We start from the raw sequence: 15,990 nt of genomic DNA, 5'->3' as shown, positions 1-15,990 counted from the left end.
CGAGGACTCGTTAACAGACACGAGGTACAAGATAGCAGAGATACATACACAGAGAAGACACCCGGGGAAGGATGTATTGGGCAGCACAGAGGGACGACCAGAGCAACACCACACCAAGAGACACACACACGTGGAGAGGCACACGCAGCTCCATGCTACTGGTCTACTGGTGCTCTGGTGATTCTCTTCTACTGTTGCGCATGACCCTGCTGCTGCTGATGATGCTGCTGGTCACGACGAGAGGGCTTCAGCAGGGAGAGGGAGGGAGGACGAGTTCGTGTCGTGTCGTTGTTCCTCCACTTCTCCGTTGAAGGAGCGTGGACTACCACAGTGGTTTGCGATATGGTCTAAAGTTAGGGTTGCTTATCCACAGTCGCACTACTGCGGGTTAGGGTTAGGTGTGTATCGATGTATAAAGATATAGAACTGTGGCTTCATTTCACGGTCACGAAGGAGATGCGCGCATCGGCCTGCTGCTGATGTTGTGGCGATGTTCTGGCGATGTGGCTGACATCTCTGTTGACGTTCACGGTTCACAGGGCACGGGAGTTCCCCCCTTGTTTTCAATCTGCCGAGGGAAGTGATCGCTTCTTCAAACACCCACACGTGGAACATCCTCAGTCCAACACGAACGCGTGTTTGTGACCTGGGGTGCGTGAGCTGTCTTCCCGTGGCAATCTGACGCCCCGAACACACGGTGATATTATATTCGTGCGCACGTCGAGATTTTAATGCAGTATTGTAACGTGTGATCACGTGCGTACGGTTGTAGTACGTGCATATCGACATATGAAAACTTTTATTTGAAATGTTTAAATATGATGCAGTGGGGATTTTTTTGTGCAGTTGGTGAGTGTAACTCTGCGCTGTGAACTCGAACATCGGAGTTCGAACTCCGCTCGCCGCGATCAACATAAGTGACGACGATCTAAATGTCTGAGCAGGTTCTGGTGCCTCGCCTAAGTCGACTCAGCCTCAAAACGAGTACATCGACCAACGTTTAAACACCGGGGAGACAAAGGCGGCTTGGACTTGATTCTAGCAACACCGCACCGCCTTCGTGTGCCGTACCCACCGATGCGCGCTTACAACGCTCGCCCCGACAGCCTGCGCCGGCTACACGGGGCATCTTTGCCTTTGTCTTTGTTGAGTGTAGCCGTGTATGTCTGCGCGCGCGCGCGCGTGCGTGTGTGTGTGCGCGCGCTGCTCGTGTCCCCATTGTGTCTCACGCAGGAGGTGTTCCAGCCATTCACGGCCGCCCTTTGTGGGAGCGCCGGCCACGACATTCCTGTTTCTCGCCGCGTCGCGACCCCGGAGAAGTCAGCGCGCGGAAAGAAGCGGCTCGGCGGGGCAGCGGAGCCACCGCCTCGCGGGGCGACTCGTGTCCCTCACGGCAAGGGTCTGCTGCACACACACACACACAGACACACACACACACACACAGACACACACACACAGACACACACACAGACGCAGACGGATTGACGGCCTCCTAATGGCCTGCTCCATCCGTCATTCGCCCTGAGCAGTGGAACCTGGGTTTCCAAACTCTCTGAAATAATATTCAAAATCGCCATTGTCGTACTTAGATTGCAAAAGTTGTGGATTTTCCCTCCAACACACCGGTGAGCTGTACTAGTAACGAATTGGCAAAGTTCTGTTTAAGTGACAAACCTTACGAGTTGGCTGTGTCGGGTGGTGGCGGGTTTAACGACACGTTCATATTTACACAATCTAACCCCCCAAAAAACCTCAATAATGGATGATATTGGTTGCGAAAGCCTGCCACGTGTTAAACTGATCGTCAATGTCGTCACGCCCCCGCCTCTCCCAACACCCCCGGCCCTCTCCCTGCACCTCCTCCTCCTCCACCTTGGGGAGAAGATCTTTCTGGAGCTTAGACCCAGACAGCTCCATCTGAAATGAAGCACTCCCTGACTGTCACCATTACGTTCATCATCATCATTATCGTCACAATGTGACCTCTCACTATCAACCAACGGCGGCATTATTATTGTCAATAGCTGCATCATCATCAATAACTGTATCATTAATATTATCAACAGCTATGTTATTATCAATAGCTGATAATTATCAATAACTGTGCTATTGATAATTATCAGTGGTTGGGGGAGCTTGAATGTGATGTCGTCACTTGTGAGCCATTCAGGTGCAAAGACCACGTGCACGACATTTCGATGCATTCCAATGGGACCCGGGGCAGCCGCGCCGCGCAAACTCCTGCGCCGATCATCATCCCGACTCCGTCGCATCGCCGGGTGACTGCGTTGCGGAATAATATTTGTCAAAAAAAAAAACAACGATGATCAGTTTGCCCCGCACGCAGAAATATCTTGGAACACAACATTGTTTTGCTAACATATTTTTTGTACCTTTTCAACTTAGAAACGAGGACATTATGCGCTACGCGGTGCCTTAGGCTACCATGTCGGTTTGTAAGTTCAGCCGATTCCCGTCTTTCGCGCAACCACGAACCTAAACCGGTTACCTGAAAACGCTTCCCAGTTGTTACCGTTTCACAACCCCGCTCGCAATGCGCGTGATCACAACGGGATCCCTCGGAATACGTCCCAACAGGTTGGTTGTGTCTGGTTTAGATCACAGAGACTTGACGCGCCGCACGCTCTCACAGCCGATAGATCGAATCATTGCTTCATTGCGTCCGGCCACGACGTGTAATGATGGTCAAAATACTTGATGAAAATGTTTTTATTTTACCATCGTTGTGTGGACTATAACCAACAACGTGTGATAGGCATGTAGCGTGCCTCCGCCGTGTATCCGTCTCTGCACGTTCAAAACTAAATATGAAGAGAAGTCCAGTCATTCCCCGACTTACGTCGTTCCACCACCCCCCCTCTTACGTCGTTTCCGATTACGTCGTCACTTTGTTATCAGCGCCGCTCGCTGATGTGCGTCGCCTCCAGCCCCCACACTCACGTCGCTGACAGCAGCGTCCGTCCGTTCCTTCCTCGATATCCGTCGCCACTGCGTTTCGCCTCCACCACCACCCCACCAGCTGCTACAGCCATAGACTTCGCTTCGACTTACGTCGCGCCAACGTAAGTCGGGGGTAGCGACGTCTTCCTCGCGTCTCCAACTAATCGTGGTGATGTCGCCGCGACTTGGTGGCGAACGGCGGCTGTTGTTGTTGCTGCTGCCGTTGTTGTTGTTTTTGTCGCATCATTCCACCAGCACTGATTCTGCAAAACAAGTGAATTCTGGGCCGGTTTCGACATGCAATGTCTCTTCAGGCCAAGACAAAGATCCCCCGTGTAGCCTTAACATGCTGTAGGGGCAAGTGCTGTAAGTGAGCACCTATGAAGGCCGGCACGGTACACGAGGAGGTGGGTGACTAGCATCACGCCCGGTCGCCTTTGTCTCCCTAGTGGCGCTGTTTACACACCCTACCAGTTACTCATTTGAGGCTGAGTCTATCTAGGGGAGGCCCAGGGACAGGTTCAGATAATCGTCACCAGTGTTGGCCGTGAGCGGGAATCAAACCGGGCATGCCAGGTTGGTAGCGCAGCGATGACCGCTCCACTGACCGCTCCCCACTCAGGCCTAATACACACACACAGACCAAAAACACACGTGGGTCAGATGATAACACGTGGCCTTTACCGCCCAAACAGAACGAAAAAAACCCCACCGATTCCGAATCTTCATACAGAATTGTAACGGGTGCACCAACTCCACGAGTCAGTCGAGAAGGTGGTCACAAAGGGACAATTTGGCAGAGGGATGAAGTTCCAAGGTGCCCCGGGGGCGTTTGTTGGGTCCATGTGGAGGAGAAGGCCGTCTCGGAGGAACAAAGCGCTTCCCCTGGCGGCCTCTTTGATCCTCGACTGGGGGTCAGAGGATGTTCTCCGGGCACAAAAACTCCCTGGGACGCGAGGGGCCGGCAACAGAGAGGACGGGCACAGGGAGACGTGGAGACAGGGGCACAAGGGGGACACGGGGGGTGGTGGCGGCGGTGGCGGTAGGACGGGGGGAGGGGGGGACGGGGGGATGGGAGGGAGGGGAGAGAGTTCGTAAAAAAAAGGGAAAGTGTGCGTCTGTGCCTTGTGGGGAGGGGGGAGCGGTGGCGCAGTGGTTAGCGCACTGTGATACGAACTCGAGCTACCCGAGTTCAATTCCCGCTCGCGAGTCAACGTCGGTGACGAATAGTCTGAACAGGTTCTGGGCCTCACCTGGGTCGACTCAGACTTAAAACGAGGACTTTAGAAGGTCGGCGCGGCACACGAGGGGGTACGGTGGCCAGCACCGCGCCTGACCGCCTTTGTCTCCCCAGTGGCGATGTTTACACACCGCACCAGGTACTCATTCGAATAGGTTTAGATAATCGTCACTGGTGTTGGCCGTGAGCGGGAATCGAACTCGGGTTACCAGCTTCGTAGCGCAGCGTAGCGCTAACCGCTACACGCACACAAACGCACACACGTGCACACACGTGCACACACACGTGCACACACACGCGCACGCGCACACACGCACACACGCGCACACACGCGCACATACACGTGCACACACACGTGCACACACACGCACACACGTGCACACACACGCACACACGTGCACACACGCACACCGGATAACAATGAGCACGTGGGTAGTGGCGTCAAAGCGCAGCGCTCATATATTGTTTTTTTGGGGGGTTAAATCGCGTAAATATAAATGTGTCGTTAAACCCGCCACCACCCGACACACAGCCAATTAGTAAGGTTTGTCACGTAAACAAAACGTGCAAATTCGTAACGAGTTCAGCATTCACCGGCTGTGTGTTGGAAAGTAAAGCCCACTACAACGTTTTTCGGTAATTACAACAACAACAACCACCAGCATCATCAGGCTGCAGCCAGAGTTGTTGAAGAAATCCTCCTCCTGTTTCGGTCTCAAATAGAGCAGCGGGTAAACTGTGATGTCGTCACTTGTTAGCCTCTATTATGGACAATATTGGTTGCGAAAGCCTACGTGTTAAACTCACAATAATAATGACCACGACAACAATAACAACAATAGTAATAACCACACGAGGCCTCATTGTGCGCGTGGTAAGGACGTCTCGCCCCGCTGCGGGCTGCGGGGAAGGGCGAGGTGGCAGCGGGCAGACCCCAGCTGGCCCACGTGGCCCTCAGGCCCCAGCTGGGCCACGTGGTCCTCAGGCCCCAGCTGGCCGCGTGGTCCTTGGGCACCACGCGGTACAAACACGGGGGTGGGAGGCCCTTCATCAGCAACTCACTCGAGTGGCCCGAGCCCCGGCGGTGATTTCGTGGCGACTTGTGCCACCGCAGCTCGCTAAATCGATAAAAAAAACTTGGCCAACTTGTTGTTCGCCCCAATCATCGGAGAGAAGAACAAATAATAAAAAAAGAAAATCGTCACTCGCGAGATTCGTCGTCGGCGTGCCGTCATCGCATTCGCGGCGGCGAGCGGTGGCACTGCGGTTGTTTGTGTCTCGGGTGGTGGAGGGGATCACGACACTCATGTGGCCAGATCATTACGTGCCCGGTCCCGTTCCCCTCACCCCAAAGGCAAAGATCCCCCGTATAGCCTGTAACAGACTGTTGGGGCAAGTGCTGTTAGCGAGTACCTATGAAGGCCGGTACAGCACACGAAGGGGTGGGTGGCCAGAACCACGCCCGGCCGCCTTTGTCTCCCCAGTGGCGATGTTTACACACCGCACCAGGTACTTATTTGAGGCTGAGTCGACCTAGGGGAGGCTCATGACCGGTTCAGCTAATCGTCACTGGCGTTTGCCGTGAACGAGAATTGAACTCGGGTCTCCGGGTTCGTAATGCAGCGTGCTAACTGCTACGCTACCGCTCCCCACTCATCCCATGCACACACACACACATCGATTATGAAATATCAGTAAATAATTGCTATATAAAGTAAGGTTGTGACGTTATGCAGAATTATGGCCAGACTTATATATTACATATCTATAATATGACATAATGTAGATTATATAATAAGCAGAACTTTACGGTCTGTGTCACCACATACAAAAATAAACGACATCGTTTCGTCTGCGAGCCTCCTGGCTTTCCGAGGCTAAATATTCTCCAGCAGCAATTCGTTTTAGCAAGAAAGCCCTGTCCTGGTTTCGGCCTGGCTGGGTCTCATCAGCAGAGTGGGGCTCTTTAACAAAGCCTCGCAGGTCACCAGACGCTGTTGGGAAGAGCACTCTGGTCGAAACCACGAACTTCGCTCGCGTAAACAAAACTCTGCAGGACAACAATATTGGCCTGGTAAGCCAATAGGCCGATTAACTACACCACATACTTGTTTGTATTTGTGGAAACACGGTGTGTATATATATGCACATCTAAAGCTTCGCTGTCAATCCACTGCTCGATGAAGGCCCAAACCATGCACTTTTGGCTAGCTGACCAATACATCAGCACGCTGGTCAGTGCAGGTTGGGGAAGGGCCGGGGGGGTTCACGGCCAGTTCGGATACGAAGTCGCCACTGATGCCGTGGCGGGGTATTGAACTCAGGTTGCGGACGTCACGGCGCAGCGCTGCGCGAGCCACGGCGCCACCGCTCCAGGCCGCGTGCTGCAGCTCGCTCGCCCCCCGCGAGGTTTAACAGACTGCCGGGGCAAGTGCTGTTAGCGAGCACCTATGAAGGCGGGCACGGCACACGAGGGGGTGGGTGGCCAGCACCATGCCCGGCCGCCTTTGTCTCCCCAGTGGCGATGTTTACACACCGCACCGGGTACTCATTTGAGGCTGAGTCGACATAGGGGAGGCCCAGGACCGGTTCAGATAATCGTCACTGGTGTTGGCCGTAAGCGGGAATTGAACTCGGGTCGCCGGGTTCGGAGCTCAGCGCGCTAACCGCTACACTACCGCACACACACATGGGCACACACACACACGGTCACACACACACACACGGACACACACACACACGGGTACACACACACATGGGCACACACACACGGACACACACACACAGACACACACACACACGGGTACACACACACACGGACACACACACACACACGGACACACACACACACACGGGTACACACACACACGGACACACACACACGCACACACACACACATATATACACACCGCGCTACGTTTCGCTCGCGAATTGTGCGCGACACACCTACAGCGCTCGGCAGTGAACAATCGCGTCGAAGCAACGGGAGACGGGCGGACGGACGCCGCTCTCTCATCCCACGCGTTGTCCATCTGTGCACGCGGGCCGCGTTCTCAGCCCCGCTCGGACAGAGGCGCGAGAGGGGGAGTCGAGGGTGGAGGGGAGTGGAGGGAGCGAGGGAGGAAGGGAGGGTGGGGGAGAGACTAGATGGGAGTGGATGGCGAGGAGCCGAGCGGGACGCGCGGTCGGAGTGGGAGAGACGGAGGCTGCTGCAGGGAGGGGAAGAGATGATTAATCGCTCCCCTCGCGGCGGCTGTGATCGGCAAGGGCTGACGGCAGGAGAGCAGCAGCAGCAGCAGCTGATGATGCTGCTGCTTACGCAGAGCGCGGGGTGACGATTGTGCAGCCCATGTAGCAGACACGAGGGCGACCGCGCGTTCACGCGTCTGTGCACGTGTGTGTCTGTGCACGTGTGTGTGTCTGTGCACGTGTGTGTGTGCATGTGTGTGTGTTCGCGTGTGTGTGCACGTGTGTGTCTGGGCACGTGTGTGTCTGTGCACGTGTGTGTGTCTGTGCATGTGTGTGTGTGTGCATGTGTGTGTGTTCACGTGTGTGTGTACGTGTGTGTCTGTGCACGTGTATGTATGTGCATGTGTGTTTGTGGGGAGCGGTAGTATAGCGGCTAGCGCGCTGCGCTATGAACATGGCCATTATGAACACACTGACACACACAGTCCTTAGGACTAAGCCAGGATCTCAGCAGTGCCAGCTTAGTGTGCCTGACATGGCCATTGTGAGCCCACTGACACAGTCCCTTGGACTAAGGCAGGGTCTCAGCAGTGTTAGCTTAGTGTGCCTGACATGGCCATTGTGAGCCCACTGACACAGTCCCTAGGACCGAACCCAGTGGCCGCTTCCCCCTGAAACACAACATTGGACCCCGTTGATCCACCCGCTCACCGCTGGCACCACTCGCTCGAAGCTTCACCTTGAGACTTCCCCACCATCTCGGCCGACTCGCTGCGAGCGAGCAAACCCAGACGGGCAGACAGAGACGTCGCCACAAGCGGGGCGCCGACAGCTGGGGCGCTCTCCCTGACGGGCAGACTGACAAGGGGCCGAGGCCGCGGCCTGTGGGAAGGGGGCGAGTTGCGGGTTGAGCGCTCTGAGTGACAGGGGCCCTCACAATGGCCAGGGGGCGTGAGGACACGCAAGGTAAACACGAGCGGACAGCGAGGCAAGTGACTCCAGTGAAGTGTCAGCGAGTAGCCCGCATCCTTCTTCATTAACGCTTTGTTCGCGCTTTCTGTGGCCTCCGCCCGTGACAAATGTGATGACACAGCGCTCCAAGTTAAGACGCGCGCGCGCGCGCGCGCAGACACACGCGCGCGCGCGCGTACGAACCAACGCGCGCGCGCAGACACACACACGCACACAGACACACGCACACAGACACACACACATACATACACACGCACACAGACACACACACATACATACACACGCACACAGACACACAGGCACACGCACGCATACACACATAGATACACACGCACACAGACACACGCACGCACACAGACACACACACGCACACAGGCACACATACATACGCACGCATACACACGCACGCTTACATACATACATAGCCTCAAATGAGTACCTGGTGCGGTGTGTTAACACCACCAATGGAGAGACAAAGGCGGCCGGGCGTGGTGTTGGCCACCCACTCCCTCGCGTGCCGTGCCGGACTTAATAGGTGTTCGCTAACAGCACTTGCCCCAACAGTCTGGTAAAAGCTATACGGGGGGTCTTTGCTTTGAATTGTTGCCCGTGACACGGTCACGTGATTCCTGCAGCCACGAGTGGCCGCTACGTTCACAACATTAAACAAACTTTTAACAATCAATCTTTTGCTAAATCGAAATACTGGCGTGTGAAAGGAGCGGCCGAATCTTGCCACCGCCAATGCGCAGTCCATTGCACAGAGATCAAGGTACAACATAACGGGAGCGGTGGGGCAGTGGTTAGCGCACTGCGCTACGAACCCGGCGCACCGAGTTCGATTCTCCACCTCACTCCCAATATCGGTGACGAATCTCTGAACGACCGGTCCTGGGCCTCCCCGAGGTCAACTCAGCCTTAAATGGGCACGTGGTGCGGTTCGTGCAAGCGTCAATACTCTGCACAGCACATGCCCCGATAGCCCGTGCGAGCTACCTGGGGGCATGTGTCTTGCGCCGTTTCCCGCACAATTTCTCCCACAGTGCAGAAACGCAAAGCGAAGCAAATTATTCAATCGTGAGACTAAGTTTTAACTTACAGATTTTATTTTTGTTTGAACAATGCTCTTTTAAAACGTTCCGTCTCCAACGTCCCATCTTTTTTGCTTAAATAGAATCGCCGTATTGCTTACAACGTGTACAAAAATAACATTTTACATTTCCTCCGGATGCCGTGTCGTGTGTGCGTGTGTGCGTGTGTGTGAGTGTGTGTGTGCGTGTGCGTGTGTGCGTGTGTGTGTGCGTGTGTGCCGTTCCGGCCTTCGTAGGTGCTCGCTAACAGCACTTGCCCCAACAGTGTGTTTGACTATTGCACCGGCCTGTGTCCATCTACGTGAATGTGTCTTCGTGTATCTTGTAAAAAACAAAAAAAAATACGTTTCGTAAACCTGTGAACGTAACGCCTTATTTCTTTGCAGTCGCAGATATTATTCCCATCGGCATTTTAAACCCCTAAAGCATTCGCAATGAAAATCACACACGACACCCAAAATAGACATCGAGTTCTCGTCGCGTGGAGAGGCCGTGCAGGTGGAGGAGATCGACAATTCCTCCTTCCCCGCATCCACAACCTCCACATTGAAGACCATGAAAACATTTCATCTGGTGGTGATGCTGCTGCGTTGGTTGCACAAGCACAACTAAAAACAACAACAAACTCAACACACTCGTCAACAACACCGTGGCATTAAAATAAAACACATACACACAACAGGTGACGTTTCAGGCAATGGCCCTTGATGCTTGACACACGAGGAACCACTGGTTCGGTTTGCCTGACGGATGGCCGATTGGCCTGATGAGATGTGTAAAATATACTTCTTGTTTTATCATGGAACCGTTTTGCCAGTGTCAAGGTATATATATAAACAAGATTAGGTTTCCCCCTTTCTGGAAATAAAACAGGAGGTCTTCTTGGTTCTTTCGGTAAAGTCACGTAAAAGGGAAATAATCTGTATATTCACTATACAATTACGATATGTCAAAGTTATGTGGAATCCCTCCCCGTAGAGGCGGTTAAATTTCGATTTAAAGCTTTCGTGACTTTGAGATATCGTAATTGTATAGTGAATATACAGATTATTTCCCTTCTACGTGACTTTACCGAAAGAACCAAGAAGATGAATCCCTGCAGTCACGAAAGCTTTAAATCGAAAAATTAAAACAGGAGGTGTTAAGATGTCCAAACGCCAAATAGAAACCTTTTGGAAGGAACCAAGTCTGCACTAACCACCCACAGTACCTGTGCTGAACATGTGAACAATCATTGCTCTAGCAACAATAAGTGGGCGTCGTCTTTGAAACTGATTGGCCTGCACCATGGCCTCGTGCCAACACTGAAAGGCGCTACATTGTCAAAACTATTTCCGACAAACATAATCATTACGTTAACCAGTATATAATCCCCGAATGGCCCTCCACCACCATCATCATCATCAACGTATGCAACAAGGAAGTCATACACTCTATTAAATGAACCAGTTATTTATTGTATGATGTCAAGTGAGATCTGGTTCAAGTTCCATCCGTCAGCTTTGATGGTAAACGTGATCAGGATGATAATAGTCACGATGAATCACACCACGCACGAACGATGCCCAACGTTCGCGTGTAGATATCTGCATCTCTGCGTGTTTACTTTATTCCATAAAACATTATTATATATACACACACGCGCGTCAATGTCGCAGCCTAAAAAAAAGAACACGTATAAGTCCATACTATTTACACAGAGAAAATGAAACACCAACAAATTCACCAGCAACACTGCCCATTTGAAAAAGGGCCGTTGCCCAAAACGTCGGCTATTGTCAAAAAAATATTGTGGCCACACCGTGCTGTTGATGATGAATGCGTTGAGTGTTGTTGTTGTTGTTTGTGCTGTTTGTGTTTTGTGCACCGCTGCCAACGCGTTAAGAGTCGGACCAGCAGCTTGTGTATTGTTCAACTTTGTTTAACACAAGAAAGTTCACCTGGGTGGGTCTACCCAGAGGCAGAAACTGAGCCACGTGCAGACACACACAACAACCACGTGCAGACACACACAGACACCACACACCCACAGACACCACACACACACAGACACCACACACACACAGACACCACACACAAACAAACACACAGACACCACACACAGACACCACACCCACACACAACCACGTGCACACACACAACAGCAGCACACACACACACACGACAACAACTACGTGCACACACACAACAATCACGTGCACACACACACACCAACCACGTGCACACACACAGCAGCAGCACACACACACAGACACACACACAACAACCACGTGCACACACACACAGACACACACACAACCACACACACACACAACAACCACGTGCACACACACACAGACACACACACAACCACACACACCCACAACAACCACGTGCACACACACAGACACGACCCACACACACACACAACCACGTGCACACACACACACAACAACCACGTGCACACACACAACAGCAGCGCCACGAGATTAGAGGACGCACTTCCACCCCACCACCCCACTCGGCATTTTAAAGCAAAGTCTGCGATGCGCCGTTGGAAGTGGAGCATAATCACAATGACCCAGCAACCTCGACGAATTTGTCAACAACAACAACGACAACACTGTGGCCTCAGAATTAATATATAATTATATAATATACAATAGGCGACGTGTCGGGCAATGTGCCTTCTTCATAGTAGTGAGATGAGAGAGATTATAATCACGTGGCCGTCATTTCTTTGCACGAGTGACCACGTTTTAGAGAACTTCATTGGCACCGGGGAAGCACACATGTGGGCGTGCGTCTTCCTTTCTGACGCGTCTCATAATCCGGAGAGAATGGGGAAATCGATATTATCGTCACGATCATTTATAGACATTAGCAAAACGCTATTTATTCGTTTTGTTGGTCATTCATTAGTGCCTTAGGAGGAGAAGGGGGGGGATAATCTTTAAATATATTTGTCTGGGACGACCAGTCACGGGGAGTGGGCATGTGTGTTGTAAAACTAGTTCAGATACGAACGTTGCATGCATGCATCATTTAAAGTGAAATCACTGCATTATCGTAATGCAAGTAGTACTTGTGAAAATATGATGGGAGAATGATTCAGCACGGTCGATGTCGAGAGGGACAGTGCAACACCTCGTACGAGGCGTCTGTCCGAGTTGTTGGACATCGCGAGAGAAGTAAATCGGTGGCACCAGGAGACGCGATCTCTGCGCCGGATTTGGGCCATTCGTCGGTCGGGGCGGACACGTGACGGTCGGATATGCGACGTTGCAATGCATTCGCGCAGGTGACGCGACATTTTTAAAATGTAAAAATCAAAATCTGCATCGGCAGGGTTAAGACTGCGGACAAAGAGAGGTTCCCATCTGTGCGCTGACCAGCCCCTGGCCATGTGATCGTAGAATTTCCACCACTACCAGCAACAGGCAAGGACGTCAGGAATACTCCTTGGACGATGTCCCACGCGTGCCTTGCTATCCTGTCCCCTGGCATAGGAACGTGGATGGGCGACCGCCAAGTAAAGCAAACTCGTGCACAGCGCTGACAAGCGCATTGTTCTGCACCCTCCCCAGCTTCGACCGACGCAGACCGGCGTGGGGAAGTATGGTCATCATACCTGTCAACCCCTTATCAGTGCCCTGCCACATTACAGACCAATTCAGACTCTATCGGTCACCCCGTGCCCTTTATAAATCTCAACGTTGATCTTACAAAGTCCCATCACAAGGGAGAAACGCAAACAAATAGACACAAACATTGTTTGTTGCCCGCATTGAAACGGCTGTACGCCGTGTGGACCTGAAAACTCAATTTCCCTCTACAGGAACACGGGGTGAACCGCATGGGTTGACAGCTACGGGTCATGTGACCCTCACAGGCCATAACAGTCGTGGCTGGGAGAGGTTCTCGTCCAGCAAAATGGCCTGCACATGGTACACACATGTTAGACGTGTTACACACATGTTACACATATGTGAGATGTGTGTGCACCAGGGACAAGGCCAGCGCACAGTCCCCTACTCATCAGCCTCCCCTTCTTTTCCCAAGTGTCCCATCAACCTTTGTCACTTCAAGAAACCTGTCAAAGTTCGTATCTGTCACTATTCTAACAGTGCTGTGTGTTGCTGGCCGATTGACGTTGTTTGGGATTAATTTGTGGGGACGGCCTCGAACGCACAACAAATAAACACGCAGCGGCGACAATAAACCCGCGCTCAGATGTCGATCAACCAACGTGAACACAACGGGACACTTCAAAAAGCGCGCACACACACACACCCACACTTCTTGTCGCCACGGACACTCTTGTCGCTGGTGGACGTGGCGAGCCACACGCAACAACATCGACGTCTCTCGATGTGACGAACAGTTCACCCGTGTGGCGCGCGCGCGAGAGAGAAGGGGGGGGGGGGGTTCGGCTGTTCACTTGGCGTCGCCGGGGATGCGCGGCGCCACGATGTGAGCGGGGATCTGCAGGCAGAGCGCGCAGGCGCACGGGAGCCCGCCGCCCCACGGGTGGAACACGGAGCCGAAGGAGCAGGGCGGCGCTTTGAGCTGATGGTGATGATGCTGCTGCTGATGGTGATGATGATGTTGCTGGTGATGGTGATGGTTGAGCGGCCCGTGGCTGTGCCTCGCGGCCCCCGTAGGGCCCGGAGCCGCCGCTAAGCCCGCGGCCACGCCGGCTGCCAGCGAGGAGGTGAGCGCCGCGTGGTGGTGCAGGGGGTGATGGTTCCCGATGGGCGCGCACGCGTGGAAGGCCGAGTGGTGGTGGTGGTGGTGGTTGTGGCCGCCGGCGCTCCCGCCGCCTCCGCCACCGGCAGCGCCGCCGCCGCCGCTCCCGGCGCCACCAGCGGCAGCTGCGGCCGCGGCGGCGGCGGCGGCCGCAGCGGCGCCTCCGACAACGGCGGCGGCGCCGCCTCCGCCTCCGCCGCCGCCGCCGTAGATTTCGCTCAAAAGCCTCTTCATCTCGTCCAGGGAGCTGTTGAGCATGAGGATGTAGTTCCTGGCGAGGAGCAGCGTGGCGATCTTGGAGAGCTTCCTGACCGAGGGCCCGTGCGCGTACGGCATCACTTCCCTGAGGCCGTCCATGGCCACGTTCAGATCCTGCATCCTCTTGCGCTCGCGGCTGTTGATCTTCAGCCTGAGCTCCTGGCCGCACGGCTCGCCGAGCTGCTCCTCCTGCTGCTGCTGCAGATTGTCCAGGTCCTCCTTGGACAGCCGGGGGCGAGATCCACCCCCGCTTCCGCCCAAGCTCTTCATTTTCATCATCGACGACGACGCCGATGAACTACCGCCGGTGGTGTTCGTGGTGGCGGTGGTGTTGGTGGTGTTGGTGGTGGAAGAGGAGGTTCCCCGACCCTGAGCATGGTGGTCTCCGTGGGTGCCTCGAGGTTTGCCCGGCGCGCCCGCCGTGTAGGCGGTGGACACGGCGGCGCGGCTCGTGGTGGAGGAGACGGTGGACGAGAGGCCCTGGAGGTCGGACGAGGCGCCGATGAAGACGTCGAGCTCCGGCGAGGAGGATCTGCTCGACATCGAGCTGTTGTCCGAGTCCATCTGGCGGATGGAGGCACGGAGGGGGAGATGTTAGCGCGACATACTTACAGAGAAGTTAGCGCGATATTATAGCCATCTGTCAGACCACGGCTGGATGACGGCCTCCATACTTTTTGTTTTTTTCGGTGAAGTCACGTCGGTACATTTTTAAAAATGAATAAAATTATTTTTTTACCTACGCGACTTTACCGAAAAAACTTCAGAGTATGAATCCTTGCAGTCACGAAAACTTCAAATCTAGAATGAAGGCCTCCACTTCCCTTTGCTGGATGAAGGCATCCTCCTATCCACCGCTGGATGAATGGATGCCCCTACCTACGCCGTGCGCTCGCGGGGGCGTAGTTTGGCCATGCCCCATCACAGCCGGTCAGTGTGGGTTCGTGAGACAGCCGTGGGTGGGAGAAGACGCTCTGCCCGGCGCAGCTATCACTCTGCCACTGATGTGCGCCGTGGCTGGGAGTCGAGCACATCGCTGCCGGGTCGGTAGCGTGGTGCGCTAACAGCTGCACCACCGCTCCCCCCACTCAAAGCTCTAGCTGCGGGTACAATCCAGCAGCGGATTGATGATGGCTGATACAATCACGGTGACTTCTTACGAGCACTATGGAACACTTTCTTCTTGCGCTTACACGAACGCATTCCATATCCGTTATTTCACGTCTACATTATGTCATGAAATAAACATTATATAATCATCAGCAGCCATTGTAAAGATTAGCAGAGATACAATGTGTTATTACGAAGACCGTGACTCGATGTGTGTCTTACCAATGCACGCATCGTATATAAGCAGAGGTCATAACGTTCAGAGCGGCGAACACGCGCGTAATGCAATCAATGAGCCACACACCGGCATAGCGAGTGTAATCCAGTGTGTGTGTGTGAATAAGTAGCCAGCTACCGAGATAATGTGTATAAGAACCATCCCGGAACAACGTTCATTCAACACCAGGCAAACGTGGACCCAGTGCTCAATGGCCACGAGAT

At 53.7% G+C, this 15,990-nt stretch overlaps 1 protein-coding gene across 1 annotated transcript; it reads right to left on the bottom strand.

Annotated features, from left to right (window-relative positions):
* Window positions 1–3,876: 3,876 nt before the first annotated feature.
* On the bottom strand, window positions 3,877–15,003 carry LOC144733450 (uncharacterized). Its single transcript, XM_078615357.1, has 6 exons — window positions 14,384–15,003; window positions 14,086–14,218; window positions 13,874–13,917; window positions 8,130–8,272; window positions 5,084–5,207; window positions 3,877–3,907 (listed from the first exon to the last, which is right to left on the bottom strand). The coding sequence occupies exons 1-6, from the start codon at window positions 15,001–15,003 to the stop codon at window positions 3,877–3,879; spliced, it is 1,095 nt and encodes a 364-aa protein (XP_078471483.1).
* Between the last annotated feature and the right edge of the window lie 987 nt (window positions 15,004–15,990).

Source organism: Lampetra planeri, chromosome 47 (assembly GCF_965212315.1).
Source record: "Lampetra planeri chromosome 47, kcLamPlan1.2.h2, whole genome shotgun sequence".
Taxonomy (NCBI): Eukaryota; Metazoa; Chordata; class Hyperoartia; order Petromyzontiformes; family Petromyzontidae; genus Lampetra; species Lampetra planeri.
This window is presented reverse-complemented; position numbering and strand designations above follow the sequence as displayed.

What these genes read in the sequence shown, in the direction of transcription:
- LOC144733450 (XM_078615357.1), bottom strand. Translation starts at nt 15,003, where the DNA reads ATGGACTCGGACAACAGCTCGATGTCGAGCAGATCCTCCTCGCCGGAG. An exon ending in GATGGTGGGGAAGTCTCAAG is followed by an intron (nt 5,208 to 8,129) that starts GTGAAGCTTCGA and finishes GTGGTGCCCAAG; the next exon opens with GACCACGCGGCCAGCTGGGG. An exon ending in AGCCCGCAGCGGGGCGAGAC is followed by an intron (nt 3,908 to 5,083) that starts GTCCTTACCACG and finishes CTCGCGTCCCAG; the next exon opens with GGAGTTTTTGTGCCCGGAGA.